General features: G+C 43.6%; 1 protein-coding gene across 1 annotated transcript in view; it reads left to right on the plus strand.

Moving 5' to 3' along the window:
* Nucleotides 1-23,193, plus strand: part of LOC126184073 (uncharacterized) — a 229,456-nt gene that overhangs the window by 119,733 nt on the left and 86,530 nt on the right. The window contains exon 5 of the mRNA XM_049926433.1: nucleotides 6,733-6,831. Coding sequence (XP_049782390.1) covers nucleotides 6,733-6,831 — 99 coding nt within the window. The remainder of the gene's footprint in view (nucleotides 1-6,732; nucleotides 6,832-23,193) is intronic.

The raw sequence follows: 23,193 nt of genomic DNA on the forward strand, positions 1-23,193 counted from the left end.
ACTTCCCAGCAAATTAGGGACACTGTTGCTCCTGGGGTATCGGCGAGGACCATTCGCAACCGTCCCCATGAAGCTGGGCTACGGTCCCGCACACCGTTAGGCCGTCTTCCGCTCACGCCCCAACATCGTGCAGCCCGCCTCCAGTGGTGTCGCGACAGGCGTGAATGGAGGGACGAATGGAGACGTGTCGTCTTCAGCGATGAGAGTCGCTTTTGCCTTGGTGCCAATGATGGTCGTATGCGTGTTTGGCGCCGTGCAGGTGAGCGCCACAATCAGGACTGCATACGACCGAGGCACACAGGGCCAACACCCGGCATCATGGTGTGGGGAGCGATCTCCTACACTGGCCGTACACCACTGGTGATCGTCGAGGGGACACTGAATAGTGCACGGTACATCCAAACCGTCATCGAACCCATCGTTCTACCATTCCTAGACCGGCAAGGGAACTTGCTGTTCCAACAGGACAATGCACGTCCGCATGTATCCCGTGCCACCCAACGTGCTCTAGAAGGTGTAAGTCAACTACCCTGGCCAGCAAGATCTCCGGATCTGTCCCCCATTGAGCATGTTTGGGACTGGATGAAGCGTCGTCTCACGCGGTCTGCATGTCCAGCACGAACGCTGGTCCAACTGAGGCGCCAGGTGGAAATGGCATGGCAAGCCGTTCCACAGGACTACATCCAGCATCTCTACGATCGTCTCCATGGGAGAATAGCAGCCTGCATTGCTGCGAAAGGTGGATATACACTGTACTAGTGCCGACATTGTGCATGCTCTGTTGCCTGTGTCTATGTGCCTGTGGTTCTGTCAGTGTGATCATGTGATGTATCTGACCCCAGGAATGTGTCAATAAAGTTTCCCCTTCCTGGGACAATGAATTCACGGTGTTCTTATTTCAATTTCCAGGAGTGTATTAGCTCATTGTGGTCGCCGTGATATGTATACTGCGGGAGTCGACTGCTCACTCTTTTATGCTGAATATCAATACCATCACCGCTGCTTTTTTTTTTTCAGTATCCAATATAGGTTTTATAATGGATTTGTATCTCACATTGCTTCAGCTTTTTGCATTCTTTTGCAGATCAGTCAAATGCAATATTTCACCATATATTTCCAGATCTTTAAGCGAATAATTTACAATTTTTGTGGGTCTTAGGAAAATAAGGTTCAGTAGACCGGGTGTTCTATGAAACTGCCTATCTGGAGAGTTGGTGGTCTCGTAGCCGTCGGAGGAGATGGTGCCGGGGAGGCGGCGGCCGCACCGTCATTTCCAGTGGGAAGTGCCGGGGGGAGAACATGAGCCTCCTGAAGTGACGCATCAGGGCTGCGTACGGCTGTGGCGTAGCTGTCTGGTAAAGAAGTGACCGTCACTTTGGGAGTAGAGTCACTGGTCGGGACCCGGAGCAAACGTCGATTGGGACAGTCTGACAGAACATGTTATTAGTTTCAGTTTTCTTAGTTCCATGTTTTTGGCAGTCAAGCATTAATCGCCTTGCCGAACAATGAAGTTATTTTTGTCGGCTTGCTAATCTTCCTAATCTTTCCCGCAGAGGCAATCAATTTATTTGAAACGAAGTGTTTCGTTCCACACTGTTGGCTAGTTTCAACTGTTCGCTGAATTTCAAGTGCACGTTTTCATCTTCTGGCACATAACGGCATTATGCCATAATAAAGAACACAATATGAGATAATATAGTAGTGGTATTCTACGAAAATCTGCATCACGAAAACCACACTGGAAAGCTTAATATCAGATTGGAGCCTACTTCATTGTGAATCTGGACATAAGAACGTGCACTTTAAGCCGAATTATGCATTTTAGAATGGTTAACGAAGTTCCTATGCTCTTGGAGTATCTTCTGATGTCCTATTTCTTTTATGCCGTAATGTAAGACGTCTTAATGCTTTATACGTACGAACGTACGTGCTTACGACGTCATCGAAGCTGTGTAGGCCCAGTAACGGCTGGTTTCTGGCGCTCTCTGGCAACTGCTGAAACGAACCTGTTTCCAGCAGGTAGCAGGAAAATATTGCGAATTTGAAAAGTGTTACTTTCAAAGTAAATTTCCTTTCACGCGAGATGAATTATGTTACGTGTGAGACTGTGCGATGAATTTATTAAATCATAGAGCGTTTGATTCTCGTCTAAAACTTAACGCTTTGGGGACCAGCGACTTAGAAGAATTACGAGCCCACAGAAGCAGACGTTTATGTTATTATTAAAATTTTACTGGAACATTTGTGTGGTTTGTTTGTTGTAGTGTAACACTCGCAAAGAAAGACCAATATTATATGTGAAAGCTTAGCTTTTCTTCTAGCTTATTAATCTTAGAGACCAACAGTATATGTAAAAGCTTAGCTTTTATTGTAGCTACACCATGTATATTAGTTTAAACCATTCACGTTTCCTATTTGTGTGTTCGCGCTACTTAACAGTGATATTGCCATTGGCTGACTATATCACATGCCCTGTGCTCTGAATCTGTGCTGTCATCGGCTGGCGGGATCACATGACATGAGCTATGACTGGCTTACAAAACCGCATCGCTATCTCGATTTCAATGCTTCTGAAACGAATGCCCTGTTTTTAGTGGAATTCGAATTTATACTTTCGTAATACGATAATATGCAGCGTATAGTAATACGAAAATATGCAACGGACATGTTGCTGCATATCAGAGATTTTTCAGAAACGTGTTTTTGTTTTCTTAAGTGCTGGGAAGTTCGAAGCTGGTGTAAGAAACCTTTACCAATCAAAGGGTTGATAAGTATTACAGTAGCTGGATGAAGTGGCCGTGCAGTTCTAGGCGCTGGAGTCTGGAACTACGAGACCGCTATGGTCGCAGGTTCGAATCCTGCCTCAGGCATGGATGTGTGTGATGTCCTTAGGTTAGTTAGGTTTAACTAGTTCTAAGTTCTAGGGGACTGATGACCTCAGAAGTTAAGCCCATAGTGCTCAGAGCCAAGTATTACAGTACCGAGGGAAAGTGTAATGCTACCTAACACGGAAAAGTGTATTTTCACCCGGGAAAAATCTGTAGTTTTTTAACCTGGAAATCCAGGAAAAATCTGGGAATTTTTTTTACTTATCCGTGTATACATCCTGCATTTGTTTTTTCGCAAATAAACATCATGTCAGGAAGCTCTCAATTCGAATACGGAACCATTGTGTACAACGCTGTATCACATCCACTATAAGGTGAGGTAGCAAGAGAAGTGAATCAGACACAACATTGCCAATTACTATGGCAGGAGATGAAGCTGGGACATGACGTACGAGGAACAGTACCAACCTTTAGGATGAAGCCATGCATACTGTAACTGTGGCTGCGTGGTACAGTGCTTATTAGACTGCAGTCTCTGTAACAATGTATGATAGCACAAATGGTCTCCAGCATGGAAACCATGCCTGTCCAGACTTAAGTTAATTAGACCTTTTTGTTCCATATCCTCTTATCGATCAATCCCTAGAGTTTGTACACAGTGGAAAATCAACACTGTATACCAATTTGTAAATGCTTCGAACCATTAGCATTTAAGTTATACACTGAAGCAAACAGTAGTGGTGCACAGGGCGTAATTGGTATCTTCTCATTCACTCCATCCTCACTTCGTCCATGCAGCATCACTGGAATATTTTGTGATGGCGCGTAAGGTAGGGTGCAATACCGAGCTGCGTCATGCTGTTTAGGAACTCCGATGCAGTTCTACGAGTCAGGGAATGGCTGGGTGTCTTCAGCCAACAATAACGGCTCATTGTCCTGCTCCAACAAGCTGACCAGGAGCGTGATTGGATCCCAGGGTGCTGCCGCTGCTGCGGCTCCTGACAGGCTGGAGTACGCCGTACGCCCTGATCAGCAAAGAAGAAAAGCTGTTATGAGCGATAATAGCAGCACAAGGAATTCATCTTTCTCACAACGACACTAAACAGATATTAAGCAAGGGGTACTTACTCTTCAGCGGCGTCTTCCTACTCTGCTGCTGTGGTTGGGCAGCGCTGGACGATCTTGGCTGGCGCTTCATGCTGCCTGACACTGCAACTGAGGCTGCAGAGATCCTGGGCCAGCGCTAGATCCCCGATGTGTTCAGATGCTGCGATTCTATTGGCTACTGCCAATTTCAAGCATCTCTAGTGGCATATTTGCGAACTACACCAGTTGCTTGATCCTCTGGATCGGAGGCAGACGTCTCTTGTGAGGTGGAAAACTGACTGTGAATTTAAAAAATAGCAAGTAGTTATAACAACAGCGTAAGTCTGCATGACCCGCAGAATGCGTCTTGATAACATTCTGCTGCATAGCCATTATCTGCTGGAACGTATTCCCCTTCTTCTTCAGGCACTCGTCTAATATAACTCTTTTCCATTCTGGATGTAGGAGGCTATGGGCGCAGTCGTTGGCTGTATGCTTACAGGCAACATGGCTGGTCAGACACCAGCAGCTCTTCGATAGAACACATTCCGCGCAGCACCGAGGATGGCAAACGAGTGATGATGGGATGAGAGGATGGGTTGACGGAGGGGGAAGTGGGTGGGGATAGCAGTTGACGCTCTTCAGTCGTATATATTACACATACGAATATGCGTCCACTGAAGCGAATTATCATCAGATGCCCATGTGTTCCATTTTAGAAGAGTGAATGTTTCGTATGGAATATGTCGGCAGTTTGCTGATGTATATGAGCATGTATCGGTTGCAACATACGTCTTGGTTCCATCCCTCTGCATTGCCACAATCTGCTGAACCGAATTCTTCTGCTTATTTCTCCTACACTCTTACATTATCATAATTGTCCATTCCCCATTTAGTGAACTGTGGCTACAGTCCACCCTCGAATGCGTACATATGCTAAAACTATTGAAAGCCACTCTACCCTTCACATTCATCTCGTTGATCAAACATATCACGATGCTTCCACAATGACAGCTAAGCATAGACTGAACCTCTCCCACCAATTCTGGTCCGTGAGCAGAGAAAAAAATTCCTACCCAAATTTGAAATTCGCGCCAGTTTCTGGGGAGGGCGTGGGGTGTGACGTCAGCACAACCCTGGGAAAATAAATTCCCCCCATTTTTGACGTTCTCGTCATTTTTTAAATTTCCCACCAAAATCCGAAATTTCCTCCATGCCTGGTGGGGGAGGGGAAAGAGATCCATGTGGTGTCTGGGGAAAAACCATGTCGTCATCCGCGAATGGGGGTGGGGTGGGGGTAATTAATTGATCAGTTTAATTAATTTGCATATCAATTTGATATCAAAATTGTCCTAGGAGACCCTTACCCACTACTGACGCCCAGTTTCGAATTTTCCGCAATTGTTTATTGAGTCTTTGTAATGTCAAAGTGTCTCGTGTAATTTATGATTGTAAGTTAAGATAATATTTGCCGCCATTTTTTGGGTAGGATAACTTTGCTGCTGGCACTTCATTATGATCCTTTCATTATAGTGTACATCCTTCGAATGACAGAACTCACGCAATGGGACTGAGAGAAGTGGGTGGGGAGGGGTTGGGGGATGGGGGGGGGGGTTTGTTCCGCCATTTTAAAGTCATCATGTTGGCCTAGATCAGTGGAAGTGTGGTGTGACCTTGAAAGTGATCTCAGAAGTGGATGGGTGACATTTATTTTCCTGCCATTTTTATGTCGTACAATTGGCCTACAGGTATGAGCACCGGAAGGGGGTATCCTCATCTTGACAAGTGATATGTATCAGGTTACATAGCGACCTTGAAATTACGAAACGCATTTGTTCTAAAAGCGTTGTTACTCAGCTTGACTTAGGCTGTTATCTGGGCTCGTACATGCCCCTTTCCACAATTCGCAAATGAAACTATTTTGTTGTTGTCTTTTTATGCGTTTTGTCTTTTGCAAACAGATGAATTCATCGAACTTATTAAACACAGTTTGTCTGTTTTTGTGCTACATGTTTATTCAGTTTGTATGTGGGAAGAAGTTGAAACACTCCAGCGTTCACTAAATGCGTTCAGAAAGGTGCATAAAGTAAATGCAAGTACGTAAGTAAAAGATGCAGTGTCACTCCGGCCCCGACCAACTGACCAATATAGTAACTTTCTGTGTAGTATTTGTGTCGCTGGACTCTCGATTGGAGATATATGAGGTATGCAAGTATCCCTTAGTGCACTATATAAGAAGAGACGAGTTAACGCTGCCACGTGACACAGATTTTATATATATATATATATATATATATATATATATATATATATATAAGATTCCTAGAATTTGCTAAAACAAAAAATCATATTACTTATATAACTGTCATTTTCGCAGCTGTGCGACTGTTGAACATAGGAAGCATGTTTTGATCTTCTTCGGTGAAGCAGATACTCCAGTAATATAATCTCGCGAGTACAAAGTATTCCACCAAGTAACAGAGAAGTTGTTTGGAAGGAGAGAAGGCATCGAATTGGATTTCGAGACCCGTGGTGGGTAACTGACGACCGTGAGACCTTGACGAAGCCTATTGAAAATGTACGTTACCGGTCGTTCGTCTGCTTTGTGTGCGCCGACTGGATACTGCTATGCGTTTCAATCAAATCCATGTCGTTAACCACAAATCTACTAAACGAGTCTACCATTTCCAGGTAGCAGCCTACGTGATTTTCTTAAAGACTTCACAGCTGAATACAAGCAGTTGTTTGAATTTTGTAGAAGAGCGAAATGAGTCATTAAATGGACATTTGTCAAGATAAATTGTCTGCACTATTACAGGCCGTGGGAGATTCACCTTCCAGAAGCAGCAGCAGTAGAGATGAACTTTCGCCCGATGTCATCTTAGTCGCAGAAATTCCGACGGGACGTAATGTACGGGTGAGTTACTCTGAATGGGATCACTGCAAATGCTAGTATTTGTAAACAAATCGTGTACATATGCATTTAGCTGTTACGACTCTAATTTCTATGGAAAATTTTCCCTTTCCCAGTAGTTACCATCCACATTTGGCATAACTTGATATTTATCTTACAAGCAAGGGAAGATATGTCATCGGTCTGCGGACTATTTTAGTAACAGTTTAATGCAAGGATCCATACAACAAAGGAAATCGAAGATGCTAACTATCAAATGACGGGCGTACAATAAATAATGCAAACATATTTTTTGAAAGCAGATTGGTTTTATTCAGGATTCCAATACACCATATTAACAGCTGAATACAAGCAGTTGTTTGAATTTTGTAGAAGAGCGAAATGAGTCATTAAATGGACGTTTGTCAAGATAAATTGTCTGCACTATTAGAGGCCGTGGGAGATTCACCTTCCAGGAGCAGCAGCAGTAGCGGTGAACTTTCGCCCGAAGTCATCTTAGTCGCAGAAATTCCGACGGGACGTAATGTACAGGTGTTACTTCTATAACTGTCATTTTCGCAGCTGTGTGACTGTTGAACATAGGAACCACGTTTTGATCTTCTTCGGTGAAGCAGATATTCCAGTAATATAATCTCGCGAGTAAAAAGTATTCCACCAAGTAACGAGAAGTTGTTTCGTACTCTTTTGGCTACAAAAACCTGTTTTCCAACATAATCTCCGTCCAATGCGACGACCTTACTTTACTGAGTGGGCCTACATGTCCATGTCGTTACCACTCTACGGGTAGACGTCGGAGCTAATATCTTGCTGTATCAATAATCTCCCATCATGCACGTGCTGCCTCCCGTGGACTGCAGCCTTCGTTGGGCCAAACAGGTCGAAGTCGGAAAGTGCGAGATACGTACTGTTGGGTTGATGACGAAGAACAGCCCTATGAAGTTTTGTGAGCTCCTCTCGCGTGGGCAGACTTGTGTGAGGCCCTGCGTTCTCGTCGAGAAGGAGAAGTTCGTTTGCATTTTTGTGGCGACGGACACAATGAAGTCGTTTCTTTAGATTCCTGACGGTAGCGCAACACACTTCAGTGTTGATCTTTACACCGTGAGGGAACACATCAAACAGAATAACCCCTTCTTGGTCCTAGAAAACCGTCGCCATGACTTTACCGGCTAAGGGTGCGGCTTTGAACTTTTTCTTCGGAGGAGATATGGTATGGCGCCGTTCCATGGATTTCCGTTTTGTTCCCGGTTCGAATAGATGAAACCATGTTTCATTGCCTGTGACGATATTCGACAAAAAATTGATACGATCGCCTCATAACGCGCAAGGAATTCAGCACAGATGGCGCTTCCTGGCTCTTCGTGTTCTTCTGCTACGTGGCGAGTAACGCAGCGGGCACGCACCTTTGAGTACCCCAACTGGTGGACGAGTGTGTCAGCACTACCGACACAGACGTCCAGTTGAGCAGCGAGGTGTTGGATTGTGATCTCTCGATCACCTCGAATGAGCGTGTCCGCACGTTCCAACATTGCAGCAGTCCCAGCTGTATGCAGCCGGCCGGCACGTGGTAGATCGGACAGCGTTGCGCGATCTTGTAGTGATGATGGCAGATGCCTAGCACAACCACTCACCATCTTTTGTTCACTGCCGTGTCTGCGTACAGATTCTGCAAGCGCCTGTGAATATCTGCGATGGTCTAGTTTTCCACCAACAGACACTCAATGAGTTTTCTCTGTTTGGTACGCACTTCGTTGCAGACACCATTTTGAATGCTTCCTATAGAGTCGCCACTTATGGGAACTTCATGGAATTATTGGGGACGAAGCAGCAATTTTCCATGATGTCCCACAACAGATTCCGAATTTTTTAAACCGAAATTGACCGAAAAAAAGAGTCGCGTTATTTATTGAACAACGCGTCGTATTTTTCTGTGGGCGCTGATGACCACGCTGTTTAGCGCCCGTAAACTTCAAACACACACACACACGTATTTTTCTGAAAGTAATGTCAATTGGTCACATTGCACATGTGACAACCTTCCAAAATCTGAGGTAAGATTTCATCGAAGGCTTGTTTTGGATTCGATCAGAGAATTGATATGACTTGTCTCTTAAGGTTTTTGTTATTTATTTGTTTTTACTTTTGGCCTGAATGCTATAGAGCTACGAGAGGTGGATCGCCAGTATAAAAGGAGTTGAAATAGTGTGTTGACAGTATAGGAACAAATCAATTGGGAACATTTCAACCCTTCGAAAGCTGCACAGTTCGACTGTTGGTGATGTGAATGCGAAGTGGAAACGCGAAGGAACGACCACAGCTAATCCAAGACCCCACAGACTTCTTGACCTCTTGTATTGACTGACAGAGACCGTCGAGCATTGGCGGGGGGACTGGGGGTGGGGGTTGTAAAAAATCGCGTCAAATCTAGGGAAGAAAAGTGCTCTTAGCAGCCCAACTAGAACAATGACTATGCGAAGGGAGTTACAAAATTTGGGGTTCAGTGCTCGAAGAACTCCTCATAAGCCACACATTTCATTAGTCTATGCTAAGCGACGATTGAGATGGTAGATGGTGTAAAGCGATGCACCTGGAGAGTGGGTTATGACTGGAAAAAGAGTGGTTTGGAGCGATGAACGGCGCTATACCCTGGGCAATCTGTTGGTAGCGTTTGGGTTTGAGGAAATTCCCTTGATAATGTTACCTACCATCATGTGTAGTGCCAGCAGTGAAGTTCGGAGGAGGTGTTTAAGATATGATGTTTTATTCCATTGTGTGGTTGTGGTCCCGTTATTGCACTTAAGGAAAAGCTAAACATAGAAGGATATATATACACGTTTTACAGCCTCGTGAACTGCAGTAGACAAATAGTCCGAAGAAAATGGTTTTTTGTATCTGCGAGACAATGCGCCCAATCGTAAATCAGGATCTGTGACGCAGTCGTTGGTGGTCAACGACATTTCTGAAATGGATTGGCCTGCCCAGAGTCTCGACATGAGACCAATGGATCACCTTTGCGATGAGTTTGAACGTCGACTTTGCTCCAGAGCTCAGCGTCCAACAGCACTACCATTACATGTGACAAGATGGCCGTCGTATCAGTTGTGTCTTCACATCGGCACTGTGTTGAAATGGTGTTTTCGTGTCGCAAGTGTCGTTATTGGCAGATGGTGCCTCCACACGCAAGTAGTGGAAGTGTCATTTATCCACGTGCGCGTTTTGTGAGGTGTAAATAGGCATGGCGAGTGTTTGAAGTTTCAGTGCGATCGGTCGCCGCCAGTGTGGAGGAATCGTCCCCCTCCCTCCGGTGGGGAGTGCGAGTCGGTGTTTGTACTAGAGCAGCTGAGGAGAGGCACGCGGACCACAGCCCTGACTAGATTACATTCCCAAGAGTCAGTAAACCATCTTGATGAAACTCGTGAGGTGAGTAAAGGGGGCAAAATAATGCAATTGGAATTTTTTTGCTTGTGTCCAATATCATTTTTGAGGGATAAACTGCATCCTGAAAGATAACTTTGGAATATAGGTTTGGAAAGAATATCTTCGAAACGATGATATGCTAAAAATGTTTCTCATATGAAAATTGATATGTAATTAACGTTACTGAAAATTTTATAGTCGAATTTTGTAATGATATTAAATTTTGCAAAATACGTCACCACCATTAATTAATTTTGACAAATGAAAACTTTTGTTAGAACATAAAATTTCAAGTTACATCCATCTATGTGTAATAAAGCCGGTTTCTCAAATACAATTTTCGGAAAATAAGGTGTACACAATGTTCTGTGAGAGTATTTTGAGCATACCTAATTGAAATGTGTAAACATTCATTATATGAATGAATCATATAGAGCAGACGCCGTCAAACATTTTTGCTTATGGGTAAATACTGATATCGGCGCTGGGATATCGGGTCGCACATGTATCGATGTTTTCATTAATTGGTAACCCACATATTTTTTACGAGCCCCTAGTAGAGCAGCTATAGAAAGGTTGTAATAAGTCGGCCGGCAGCCCCTAGTACTGATCATTAAAATCGTAACCATTCGATACACTTCGTGTCAGTTGTTCTCTGTTTCAAATTGCTACCACATTCAGCGACGTAAAATTGTGAGACTGTAATTGCCTGACGAAGTTTCGTTGTGTTATCTATGTGTGCATGTGATTTATTAATTAATAACAGTAATTGTACTTATATTTAGCACGTTAACGCCGGTGCTGCGTAACGTTTTTCTCGCCGTGATGCGGCGCAGGTTTTCATACTTTACTTCATCTGGCAGCTCTGCTGTTTGCTTTTTGCAGCGGTCGTATTCAAACGCTTGAGGCTATTATTTTAGTATATTGACGTTTACTAAATTAATCATAAGTTATGTGATATCTTTTTTCGAGAGATCTCTCGCACCGAGCGAGGTGGCGCAGTGGTTACCACACTGGGCTCGCATTCGGGAGGCCGACGGTTCAATCCCGCGTCCGGCCATCCTGATTTAGGTTTTCCGTGATTTCCCTAAATCGCTCGAGGCAAATGCCAGGATGGTTCCTTTGAAAGGGCACGGCCGACTTCCTTCCCCGTCCTTCCCTAATCTGATGGGACCGATGACCTCGCTGTCTGGTCTCCTCCCCCACAACTACCAACCAACCAGATCTCTCGCTGGAAGGTCAGACAAAATAATCGTATTCACCGCTATTCGTTGCATCTAGCTGATACGTAAGACGTTATACACTTGTGCTTTCCTGGTAGCATATTTGAGAGGCTACATGTAGCGCCGCCACCCATCGCAACTTAATGCAACTACAGGGGCTGAAATTGGAATTTTCCATGATGTCCCACAACAAATTCCGCATTTTTTCAGCCGAAATTGAACAAAAAAGAGTGTTGCGTTACTTATTGAACGCGCCCTATATTTTTCTGAAATTAATGTCAATTGATTACTTTACACAGGTGACAACCTTCCAAAAGCTGATGTAGACTTTCATGGAAGGCTTGTTTTAAATTCAATCAAAGGATTGATATGATTTGTCTTCGAAGTTTTTTTAAATTAATTATTTTGACATGTGGAATGAAGTTTATGAGCTATTTTTCAGTCTTTGAAAATGCGACAGCTACGTTTCATTTCCGTTGGACGCAGAGATAAAACATCAAAATTTTTGTTTCGTATCTTTAACTATCCCCTTTTTCTGCCGGCAATAACCCTTTTCGAGACTGAAACTATTACATCAATCTACACTATCCGAACACCGCAATGTAAAGTGGTGAGAGGTGGACCACCATCATAAAAGGAGTTGGCAGTAAAGAAGTAGTAACAGCAGAGTGGGTCCGTGAAGAGAGTTCTAGTCATTGGATGTCAACTTAGCAACAAACCCATTCGCAAACATTTCACCACTTCAGAAACTGCCTCTCTCGACTGTTGGTGATGTGATTGGCTGCAGATTTCTAGACTTGCGCTATTGGGTGGGGAATTGTAGGACGCCCCTAGATAGGTCAGGGGTGCACTACACAAAGGAAGCGGCTATCGGGTAGCAGAGTACCTGTGGCGTGCACATGGGTTTTTTTTTTTAGGCTAGGCAGTTGTGCGAGGTGTCCTGATGAACACTCACCAGTCGACGTGCAGGCAGGGAAATCAGGACGCGCTCAGTGTAAAGGCACATCAGCTATCAAGATATTAGCAGTAAATTTTCAGAGTGTTCGGAATAAAGTTCCTGAATTTACTGCCCTCCAGGAAGCGTGTGGCGCGCAAATTATTCTCGGGACCGAGACCTGGCTGAACCCTGAGATAGGAAATTCTGAAATATTTAGTGAGGGTTGGAACGTGTATCGGAAAGACAGATTAAGAGGTGGTGTCTTCATTGCAGTTGACAAAAATATTGTGTCTACTGAGGTCGAAGTAGAGTGTGATTGTGAAGTTATCTGGACACGTTTATCAGGGTTACGGGAAATAAAATTAATTGTTGGGTGTTATTACCGGCCAGCAGATTCCACCGTGACAGTTCTAGAATCATTCAAAGGCAGTCTACACTCTGTATCGCAGAAGTACCCGGATCATGCTATATTAGTCGGAGGCGACTTCTACCTACCTAGTATACTAGACTGGGATGTTTATGGATTCATTACAGGTGGTACAGACAAACAGTCGTGTGAATTACTTTTGAACACATTATCCGAAAACTGTCTTGAGCAGCTAAATCGACAGCCAATGCGTAATGGAAATATTTTAGATCTGGTAGCCACGAACAGACCAGACCTCATCGACGGTGTCAGTGTTGAGACAGGGATTAGTGATCAAGATGTTGTCATTACGACTATGGTTACGAAAGTTAAAAAGTCGGTCAAGAAGGCTAGGAGAGTATTCTTACTAGAAAGAGTAGATAAGCAGTTGTTAGCATCCCACTTAGTATATGAATCGACTTCATTTACTTCCGATACGATGGACGTGGAAGAATTATGGGCAAATTTTAGACATATTGTAAATCACGCATTGGAGAAGTATGTGCCGAAAAAGTGGGTTACGGACGGAAAAGACCTACCGTGGTTAAACACCGCAATTCGGAGAATGCTCAGGAAGCAAAGACAGTTGTACTCACGGTACAAGAAAGATCGGGAGAATGAGGACAGGGAAAAGTTAGTACAGATTCGTGCTGCTGTAAAAAGAGCGATGCGCGAAGCATACAACCACTACCACCGTCATACCTTAAGCAAAAGATCTTGCTGAAAACCCAAGGAAATTCTGGTCTTAGATAAAATCGGTAAGCGGGTCGAAGGCTTCCATCCAGTCACTCACTGATCAGTATGGCCTGGCAACAGAAGACAGCAAAACGAAAGCTGAAATTTTAAATTTAGCATTTGAGAAATGTTTCACGTAGTAGGATCGTACAAACATACCGCCGTTTGAGTCTCGTACAGATTCCCGTATGGAGGACATAGTGATAGACATCCCTGGGGTTGTGAAGCTGCTGAATGGCTTGAAAATAAATAAATCGCCAGGTCCTGATGGGATTCCAATTCGGTTTAACAGAGAGTACTCTGCTGCATTGGCTCCTTACTTAGCTTGCATTTATCGCGAATCTCTTGCCCAACGTAAAGTCCCGAGCGATTGGAAAAAAGCGCAGGTGACGCCTGTATATAAGAAGGGTGGAAGGACGGATCCTCAAAATTACAGAGCAATATCCTTAACATCGGTTTGTTGCAGGATTCTTAAACATATTCTCAGTTCGAATATAATGAATTTCCTTGAGACAGAGAAGTTGCTGTCCATGCATCAGCACGGCTTTAGAATTTAGAAAGCATCGCTCCTGCGAAACGCAACTCGCCCTTTTTCACATGATATCTTGCGATCCATGGATGAAGGGTATCAGACGGATGCCATATTCCTTGACTTCCGGAAAACGTTTGAGTCGGTGCCCCACTGCAGACTCCTAACTAAGGTACGAGCATATGGGATTGATTCCCAAATATGTGAGTGGCTCGAAGACTTCTTAGGTAATAGAACACAGTACGTTGTCCTCGATGGTGAGTGTTCATCGGAGGTGAGGGTATCATCTGGAGTGCCCCAGGGAAGTGTGGTAGGTCCGCTGTTGTTTTCTATCTACATAAATGATCTTTTGGATAGGGTGGATAGCAACGTGCAACTGTTTGCTGGTGATGCTGTGGTGTACGGGAAGGTGTCGTCGTTGAGTGACTGTAGGAGGATACAAGATGACTTGGACAGGATTTGTGATTGGTGTAAAGAATGGCAGCTAACTCTAAATATAGATAAATGTAAATTAATGCAGATGATTAGGAAAAAGAATCCCGTCGTGTTTGAATACTCCATTAGTAATGTAGCGCTTTACACAGTCACGTCGATCAAATATTTCGGCGTAACAATGCAGAGCGATATGATGTGGGACAAGCATGTAATGGCAGTTGTGAGGAAGGCGGATAATCGTCTTCGGTTCATTGGTAGAATTTTGGGAAGACGTGGTTCATCTGTAAAGGAGACCGCTTATAAAACACTAATACGACCTATTCTTGAGTACTGCTCGAGCGTTTTGGATCCCTATCAGGTCGGATTGAGGGAGGACATAGATGCAATTCAGAGGCGGGCTGCTAGATTTGTTACTGGTAGGTTTGATCATCACGCGAGTGTTACGGAAATGCTACAGGAAACCGGGTGGGAGTCTCTGGAGGAAAGGAGGCGTTCTTTTCGTCAATCGCTACTGAGGAAATTTAGAGAACCAGCATTTGAGGCTGACTGCAGTACAATTTTACTGCCGCCAACTTATATATCGCGGAAAGACCACAAAGATAAGATAAGAGAGATTAGGGCTCGTACAGCGACATATAGGCAGTCATTTTTCCCTCGTTCTGTTTGGGAGTGGAACAGGGAGAGAAGATGCTATTTGTGGTACGAGGTACCCTCCGCCACGCACCGTATGGTGGATTGCGGAGTATGTATGTAGATGTAGAAGTAGAAAAGCGAAGTAACAACCACAGCTAATCCAAGACCGCACAGACCTCATGTACTGACCGACAGAGATCATCGAACCGTGGCGGGGAGGGTGGGGATTGTAAAAAATCGCATGAATACTACGGAAGAAGACACTCGTGGTTTTCCAAAGTGCTCTTAGCAGTCCAACTTGAACAATGACTGTGTGTAAGGTGTTAGAAAATCTGGGATTCTGTGGTCCAACAGCTCCTCCCAAGCCACACATTTTATTAGTCTATGCTAAGCGACGCTTGAGCTGGTCTATAGCGACGCACCTGGACAGTGGAAACGACTGACTTGGAGTGATGAACGGAAAGGTTCTGTCGGAAAGGTTTCGGTTTGGGGAATGCCCTGGATAACATTACCTGTGCGGGCTTTCAAAATAATATTGAAATGATGGTGTGGCCATCAACTACGTACCCTCCGACTCAGAGATGAAATATTGAAAGTTGTGGCTGGTTTCATTGTCTATGGGCTGGGATACGTAGCTGCCGCATTACAAGCCAAATACTGCTAAGTCTACAGTATACAATATGAATACACACATGAATCTAATGGTCGAAGGTTCCTATCACTCGGCAATTGCGAATTTTGAACGTAATACAGACATTCATAAATGAAAGATTGCAATTAAATAAATTCTGCAGGTACTATTTTCACGACTTTAAATGATGAGTACGATAGCAGAAGTACCTTTAAGAATGCCCTTTATTAGTCTAAAAATCTTATTGGTGTCGATGGTCCAGCAATTAAATAAAATATAAATTGACTAACACGGAAACAATAGATTCCTACTTCACGTAATTAGTTATGAACAACAACATAGCTCGCGAGACATTCAGTTCTAAACGCATACTACGTCTTCACTGCAGAAGCCACGGAAATCTCACAAGTGCACTAGTCGGCACTAAGAAATATTTGTATCACCCGCGACCACGTGCAAACTGCTCCATTTTCCCAGTCTTTTCCGCGACCGTGCATCCGTCGCGCCGTACTGTCCAGGTCTCTCGTCTCCTGTGCCCTCACCCGGACTGTTCCGAACTCACCCACTTCCAAACAGTCTCCCCATTAACGAGTGCTTTGATTGGCTATAGCGCTCCCGCCACTTCTTCACGCCAACGCACACTTTCAAACGTAATGAAACACGAAACTTCCTGGCAGATTAAAACTGTGTGCCCGACCGAGACTCGAACTCGGGACCTTTGCCTTTCGCGGGCAAGTTCTCTACCATCTGAGCTACCGAAGCACGACTCACGCCCGGCCCTCACAGATTTGCTTCTGCCAGTATCTCGTCTCCTACCTTCCAAACTTTACAGAAGCTCTCCTGCGAGGAATAGAACAGAAGTAAGCCAGTAGCCTAATGTCTCTGTCCTTTCTAAAACACAATAAATAATTGACCAATTTCTTCATGAATAGTATATATCGGATATAAACAAAGACATAGATGAATAAATATATTTATAAGCATGCTGCTACCGTTTTTTCGTGTAACTGTGGAGTACTTATGGCCTGACGCGATCGATAGTCATCAGCCACTTTGACCTCCAATAACTCATGTACTATTCAAGTTACGTACCTGTAATTTATACCAGTTTTGGTTTAGACTAATAGCTTTCTAAAGACATGTCGATCGACAAAATCGGCTGAACCGTTTATATTTTGGAAATTCGTTGCTGGGTGTTACTTGTACAATTTACAGTCAGATACTACACTTCAAACTAATAAAGATATTGAAAATCTGATTACACCATCAGAATCGTCATGCATATAATGGTAACGTATATATGTTTCTTTTTGAGGTATAATGATTCCTCTGGCTACTATTAATTTCTATATGAACTGTAAAATGTCTGCCATTAAGGTTTCACGAAGTCCGCCATTTTTTGCACTCCCTGCATGTCTCCATCGACACAGCGTCACCATGGAATTCCCAGCCACGTGGTCCTTGGACCACACGCCGGGGCCACCCCTCTAGCTCAGCTAACGTCGGGCACCACGTGGTTGCTGCCGGGCACCGGCTTGCCGAGCGGCCCGTGCGGCCACGAACTTAGAATTCTCTCAGAGCGCCACAACTCGCCCATTACCTCACACCTGCCATCATGTGTACTGTCAGCAGTGAAGTTTTGGGGCCGGCCGCGGTGGCCGTGCGGTTCTGGCGCTGCAGTCCGGAACCGCGAGGCTGCTACGGTCGCAGGCTCGAATCCTGCCTCGGGCATGGGTGTGTGTGATGTCCTTAGGTTAGTTAGGTTTAAGTAGTTCTAAGTTCTAGGGGACTTATGACCTGAGATGTTGAGTCCCATAGTGCTCAGAGCCATTTGAACCATTTTTTTTTTTTTTTTTTGACGTTTTGGGGAGGAGTTGTTAAGGTATGGGGGTCTTTTGCTTGGGGTGGTTGTGGGCGCCTTTTTGCATTTAAGAAAAAACTAAGCGTGGAAGGATATATATATATATATACACATATTTTACAGCCTCGTGTACTGCATAAAGTAGAGGAATCGTCCGAAGACGATGCTTGTTTGTATCAGCTTGACAGTGCGTAGCCGCGGGGAGAGGCCGCGCGGTTTGAGACGCCTTGTCGCGGATTGCGCGGCCGCTCCTGCCAGAGGTTCGAGTCCTCCCTCGGGCATGGGTGTGTATGTTGTTCTTAGCGTAAGTTAATTTAAGTAGTGCATAGGTCTAGGGACTGATGACCTCAGCAGTTTGGTCCTTTAGGAATTCACACACATTTGAACATTTTGAACAATGTTCCCAAACATATAGCAGCGTGTGTGTGACAATGGGTTGTGGCCAACAACATTCTTGAAATGGATTAGCGTGCCCAGAGTCTCGACATGAGACCAATGGATCACCTTTGCGATGAGTTTGAACGTCGACTTTGCTCCAGAGCTCAGCGTCCAACATCACTACCATTACATGTGACAAGATGACCGTCGTATCAGTTGTGTCTTCACATCGGCACTGTGCTGAAACGGTGTTTTCGTGTCGCAAGTGTCGTTACAGGCAGATGGTGCCTTCACACGCAAGTTATGGGAGTGTCACTTACCCACGTGCGCGTTTTCTGAGGTGTGAATAGGCAAGGCGAGTGTTTAAAGTTTCAGTGCGATCGGTCGCCGCCAGTGTGGAGGAATCGTCCCCCTCCCTCCGGTGGCGAGTGCGAGTCGGCGTTTGTACTAGGGCAGCTGAGGAGAGGCACGCGGACGACAGCCCTGAATAGACAGCATTTCCAGGAGTCAATAAATGATCTTGATGAAACTTGTCAGGTGAGTAAAGGGGGCAAAATAATGCAACAGGTATTTTTTTTGTTTGTGTCCATTATCACTTTTGAGATATAAATTAGATCCCAAAAGATAATTTTGGATTGTAGGTTTGGAGAAAATATCTTCGAAACGATGATATGCAAAATAATGTTTCTCATATGAAAATTGATATGTAATTAACGTTCTTGAAAATTTTATAATCGAATTTTGTAATGATATTAAATTTTGCAAAATACGTCACCACCATTAATTAATTTTGACAAATGAGTTCGATTCCCGGCGGGGTCAGGGATTTTCTCTGCCTCGTGATGACTGGGTGTTGTGTGATGTCCTTAGGTTAGTTAGGTTTAAGTAGTTCTAAGTTCTAGGGGACTAATGACCATAGATGTTAAGTCCCATAGTGCTCAGAGCCATTTGAACCATTTTTTTTTTTTTTGACAAATGAAAACTTTTGTTACAACATAAAATTTCAAGTTACATCCATCCATAAAGCCGGTTTCTAAAATACCATTTTCGGAAAATAACCTGTACACATGGTGGTGTCAGAGAATTTTCAAAATACCTAATTAAATTATCTAAATACTAATTATTAGTCTAGTTATTTATTTTACCTATATTTCTTGTGTGGTTTAAACTATTATTTTACATGTTACATTCATTTTTTGTTTACAATTTCACATAGGTGTAATTTGTTAATTGAAAATAATAAGTAACTCAGTATTATGATGCAAAATAATTACAATAATGGCGACCCGTAAATAAATGCTTAAAACAAGCCTGCCGCTTGGATTCTGAGGCCATCCTCGGCTCCTTTCGGCGGCTGGCTAATTTTGTGAAGGCAACTAGCAACGCACGCGGGGTGCAGGCAAAGCTGTCTATTTGTAGCATCGTACCAATGTTTGATCACTGTCCTGTGGTACGGAGCAGAGTGGAAGTTCTAAACCAGATGCTCAGACGGCTCTGGATGCGAATTTCTCGACCTCCGCTATCGGGTGCAGAATCGTAGGGTTCCCCTTAAGCCTTAATAGGTTAGGCGTGCACTACGCGCAGGAAGCGGCTACTAGGGTAGCGGAGTACGTGTGGCGTGCACATGTGGCTTTTTTTAGGTTAGAGAATACCTCCCTTAGGATCAAAGACGATTTGCCTGTTAAATCAACCACAGTGACGTCATAGAATCTTGATCCTCGCAAATCAGAGATAGAAGAGATTAATATTATTTTAGTAAACTGCAGGAGCATCCAAGTAAAGATTTCACAGATAGTATCGCTTACTGAAGATTATAACGCACAATAGCATAAAACAGAAAGCTGGTTGAAACCAGACGTCAGTGACAACGAAATCCTAAGTTCAGATTGGAATGTTTATCGTAGGGGTAGGTTAGCAGCCGATGGTGGCGGCGTGTTTATTGCAGTAAAAAATTCGATAAAATCTATAGAAGTCATCACGGATTCCGAATGTGAATTAATCTGGGTGAAGCTTAGTATCAAAGAACGGTCAAAAATGGTAATCGGATACTTTTATAGACCACCTGGGCCAGGATCTGTAGTTGTAGAGCGCTTCAGACAGAACCTGCAGAATATCATTAATAATTTTCCTGATCATGTCGTTGTTAAAGGGGGTGACTTCAACTTATCAGGTAGAGATTGGGAATGTTATGCCATCGAAACTGGTGCCAGAGACAGGGATTCGTGTGACATTGTTCTGGATGTCTTGTCCGAAAATTACCTTGAGCAGATAGTTAGAGAACCAACTCGTGAGGGTAACATCTAAGACCTTCTGGCAACCAACAGACCTGAACTTATCGAATCAGTTAAGGCAGAGGAAGGCATCAGTGATCATAAGGCTGTGACGGCATTTGACACTGTCCTGCACCGCTGTTTAGTGGGAAAAAAAAACGAGCTTACCAAGTGTCATACGATATTTGCAACTGGATACAACCGATCTCCGGAACACTTCATGTTGCCTCTTCTCAGGATCAGATTGCTATCACCATCAGCGACCCTAAAACTGTGGTACTGTAATTGCCTGACAATGTGTTGTCTGTGCAAGCGGATGATTAACTGATTAATAAAAGTAACTGTACTTATATTTAAATGCATTATACAACAGGAGACACGATCACAAATATTTACTAAATATTTTCAATATCATTTCAGTTCTACTTATTGCGCTGTATTACAACAGCCGTAATTTAAATTTATATTCGTTGCTACAAATACACTCTGATGGGAAAAAACGACCACAACGAAGAAATTATCCGAAAGGGACTGAAATCGGTTGATATGATGTACATGTACCGACAAACGAATGACTACAACTTCATAAAAATTGGATGATAGATTCTGGGGAAAGAGTTTCACAAATTGTGCCAGTCAATAATACGTTGGTCCACCTCTGGCCCTTATAGAAGCAGTTATTCGGCCTGACGTTGATTGATAAAGTTGTTGGATGTCTTGAGGGAAATCGTGCCTAATTCTGACCCATTGGGGCGTTAGATTGTCAAAATCCCGAGATGGCTCGAGGGCCCTGCCCATAATGCTCCAGACGTTCTCAACTGAGTAGAGATCCGGCAACCTTGTTGCCCAAGGTAGGGTTTGCCAAGCACAAAGACAAGCAGTAGAAACTCTCGCTATGTGCGGGCGGACATTATCTTACTGAAATGTAAGCCCAGGATGGCTTGCCATGAAGGGCAACAAAACGGGGCGTAGAATATTGTCGACGGACCGTTGGAAGTTCAAAAACATAACAAAATAAATTTTTTTAACATGTGAAGTTTCATCATTTTTTCACTTACTATTGGCTGCATTTTTTGCTATAGCTACACTTTTCTTCATAAGTAAGAGAGATTCTTCGATGAATTTTGCACAGCATACAAACCATACTTACAGGTGTCTGAAACTCTAGAATTTTCCAAATCTTTTAAAAACTGTGGTAAAAATTGAGATAATTAACTATAAAATTTCAGTTTTTTTCTAAACATGAAGTTTAAAATGTAACAGCTCATTCATTTTTTCATAAATTAAATGTCGGGCAGATGCCAACTATGCAGAGTTCCCACGCAAGACTGCAACATATGATTGGCCCAGTATCATACCGACAACACGTGTTCTTAACTTTCAAGTGCACTATAATATTAATCACACAGTAGTTGCTATTAATATCTACAACACGTTGGGTAAACTTCTCTGTCCTCGCTAAGCCCTTTACGTGGTAGTAAGTACATCGAGGAAATTTTAATTGAAACCTTAACCTCACAGGTTTCTGCAATCTGAAAAGCGCTCGGAAACTGCTCTTCTATAATCATCGGTCGCTTTTGCTATTGATAGTATTATTCTATAGAAGACACGCGGGAAAAAAAATGGTTCAAATGGCTCTGAGCACTATGGGACTTAACATCTGTGGTCATCAGTCCCCTAGAACTTAGAACTACTTAAACCTAACTAACCTAAGGACATCACAAATATCCATGCCCGAGGCAGGATTCGAACCTGCGACCGCAGCAGTCGCGCGGCTCCGGACTGAGCGCGTAGAACCGCGAGACCACCGCGGCTGGCTAGACACGCGGGAAGGTGGCCGGCAGTCCCAAATTACACTTGGTGTTGATTGTGATAGATTTTAGATTTCTAGAAACCTGGTAGTGGCATAATAAATGCATGGTGAAATATTGTCTGTTTCGCTATGTGTACGAGTCACTTTGATTAATAATAACATTTGTCCTTATAAAGTTTGATAAATAATTTAAATACCAATTTTCTTCTGCTCACTGCATTGTATTACAACAGCCTTAATTAATTTAAGTTTCTTTGCTACAAGAAAGTACCTCATTTTTCTTCTGCTCACTGCATTGTATTACAACAGCCTTAATTAATTTAAGTTTCTTTGCTACAAATAAGTACCTCATTTGAAGATGGCCGTCCGTGTAATATGCATTCAGAAATCCATGTTACTTTGGGGTCAGAATCCATACAATAGCTTCTGATCGATACGAGTCGCACACGCCCGTGAGTTGTCAGTAATGGAAGACAAATAATAAAACATCCCCCCCCCCCCTCACCTGCTCTAATTCCGCAGGGGCTACCCTACATGACCCTCTGCTCCTGAACTAGGCGGCCAGCTTTACTTAACTCACAGCCGAGTTCACCAACGTGAATTAAAATTGAGCACATCTTAAAATACTACTGTATTTGTATGTATTTTTGTTTTTACTGGCAAGGGAAACTCCACATCGCAACCTCCCCCCCCCCCCCCTCTGATTTAATGGTAAAATGGCCCAGCGGGTAGTCTGTCAAAAACTGAACACAGGTAAAGCATAAAAACAGGAAGAAGTTTACTGAACTGTGAAAAAAGAAGCAAAATAGAAACAGTGATCTGTCCAAGCTCAAGATTTGTAACATCGAACGAATTGCAAGAACGATGGTATTGTGGCTGTGTGATCACGGTGTTGGACTGTAACGCAGGAGGTCCGTGTTTGAATCTTCCTCGTGCCCTTTTTTTTTCACAAAATTATGAAGTTTCCGTCCGGCCACTGACGTTCCTGTTCTTCTTCTGCAGACTTGGCAGTTGTCATACTATACATTGGTAAGAATATATTACCGTCGCAGGTAAATGTGGTGAATAGTGAGAGCAGGCGAAATGCCGCATAGATCTCT

The sequence above is a fragment of the Schistocerca cancellata genome, chromosome 4 (genome assembly GCF_023864275.1).
Source record: "Schistocerca cancellata isolate TAMUIC-IGC-003103 chromosome 4, iqSchCanc2.1, whole genome shotgun sequence".
NCBI lineage: Eukaryota > Metazoa > Arthropoda > Insecta > Orthoptera > Acrididae > Schistocerca > Schistocerca cancellata.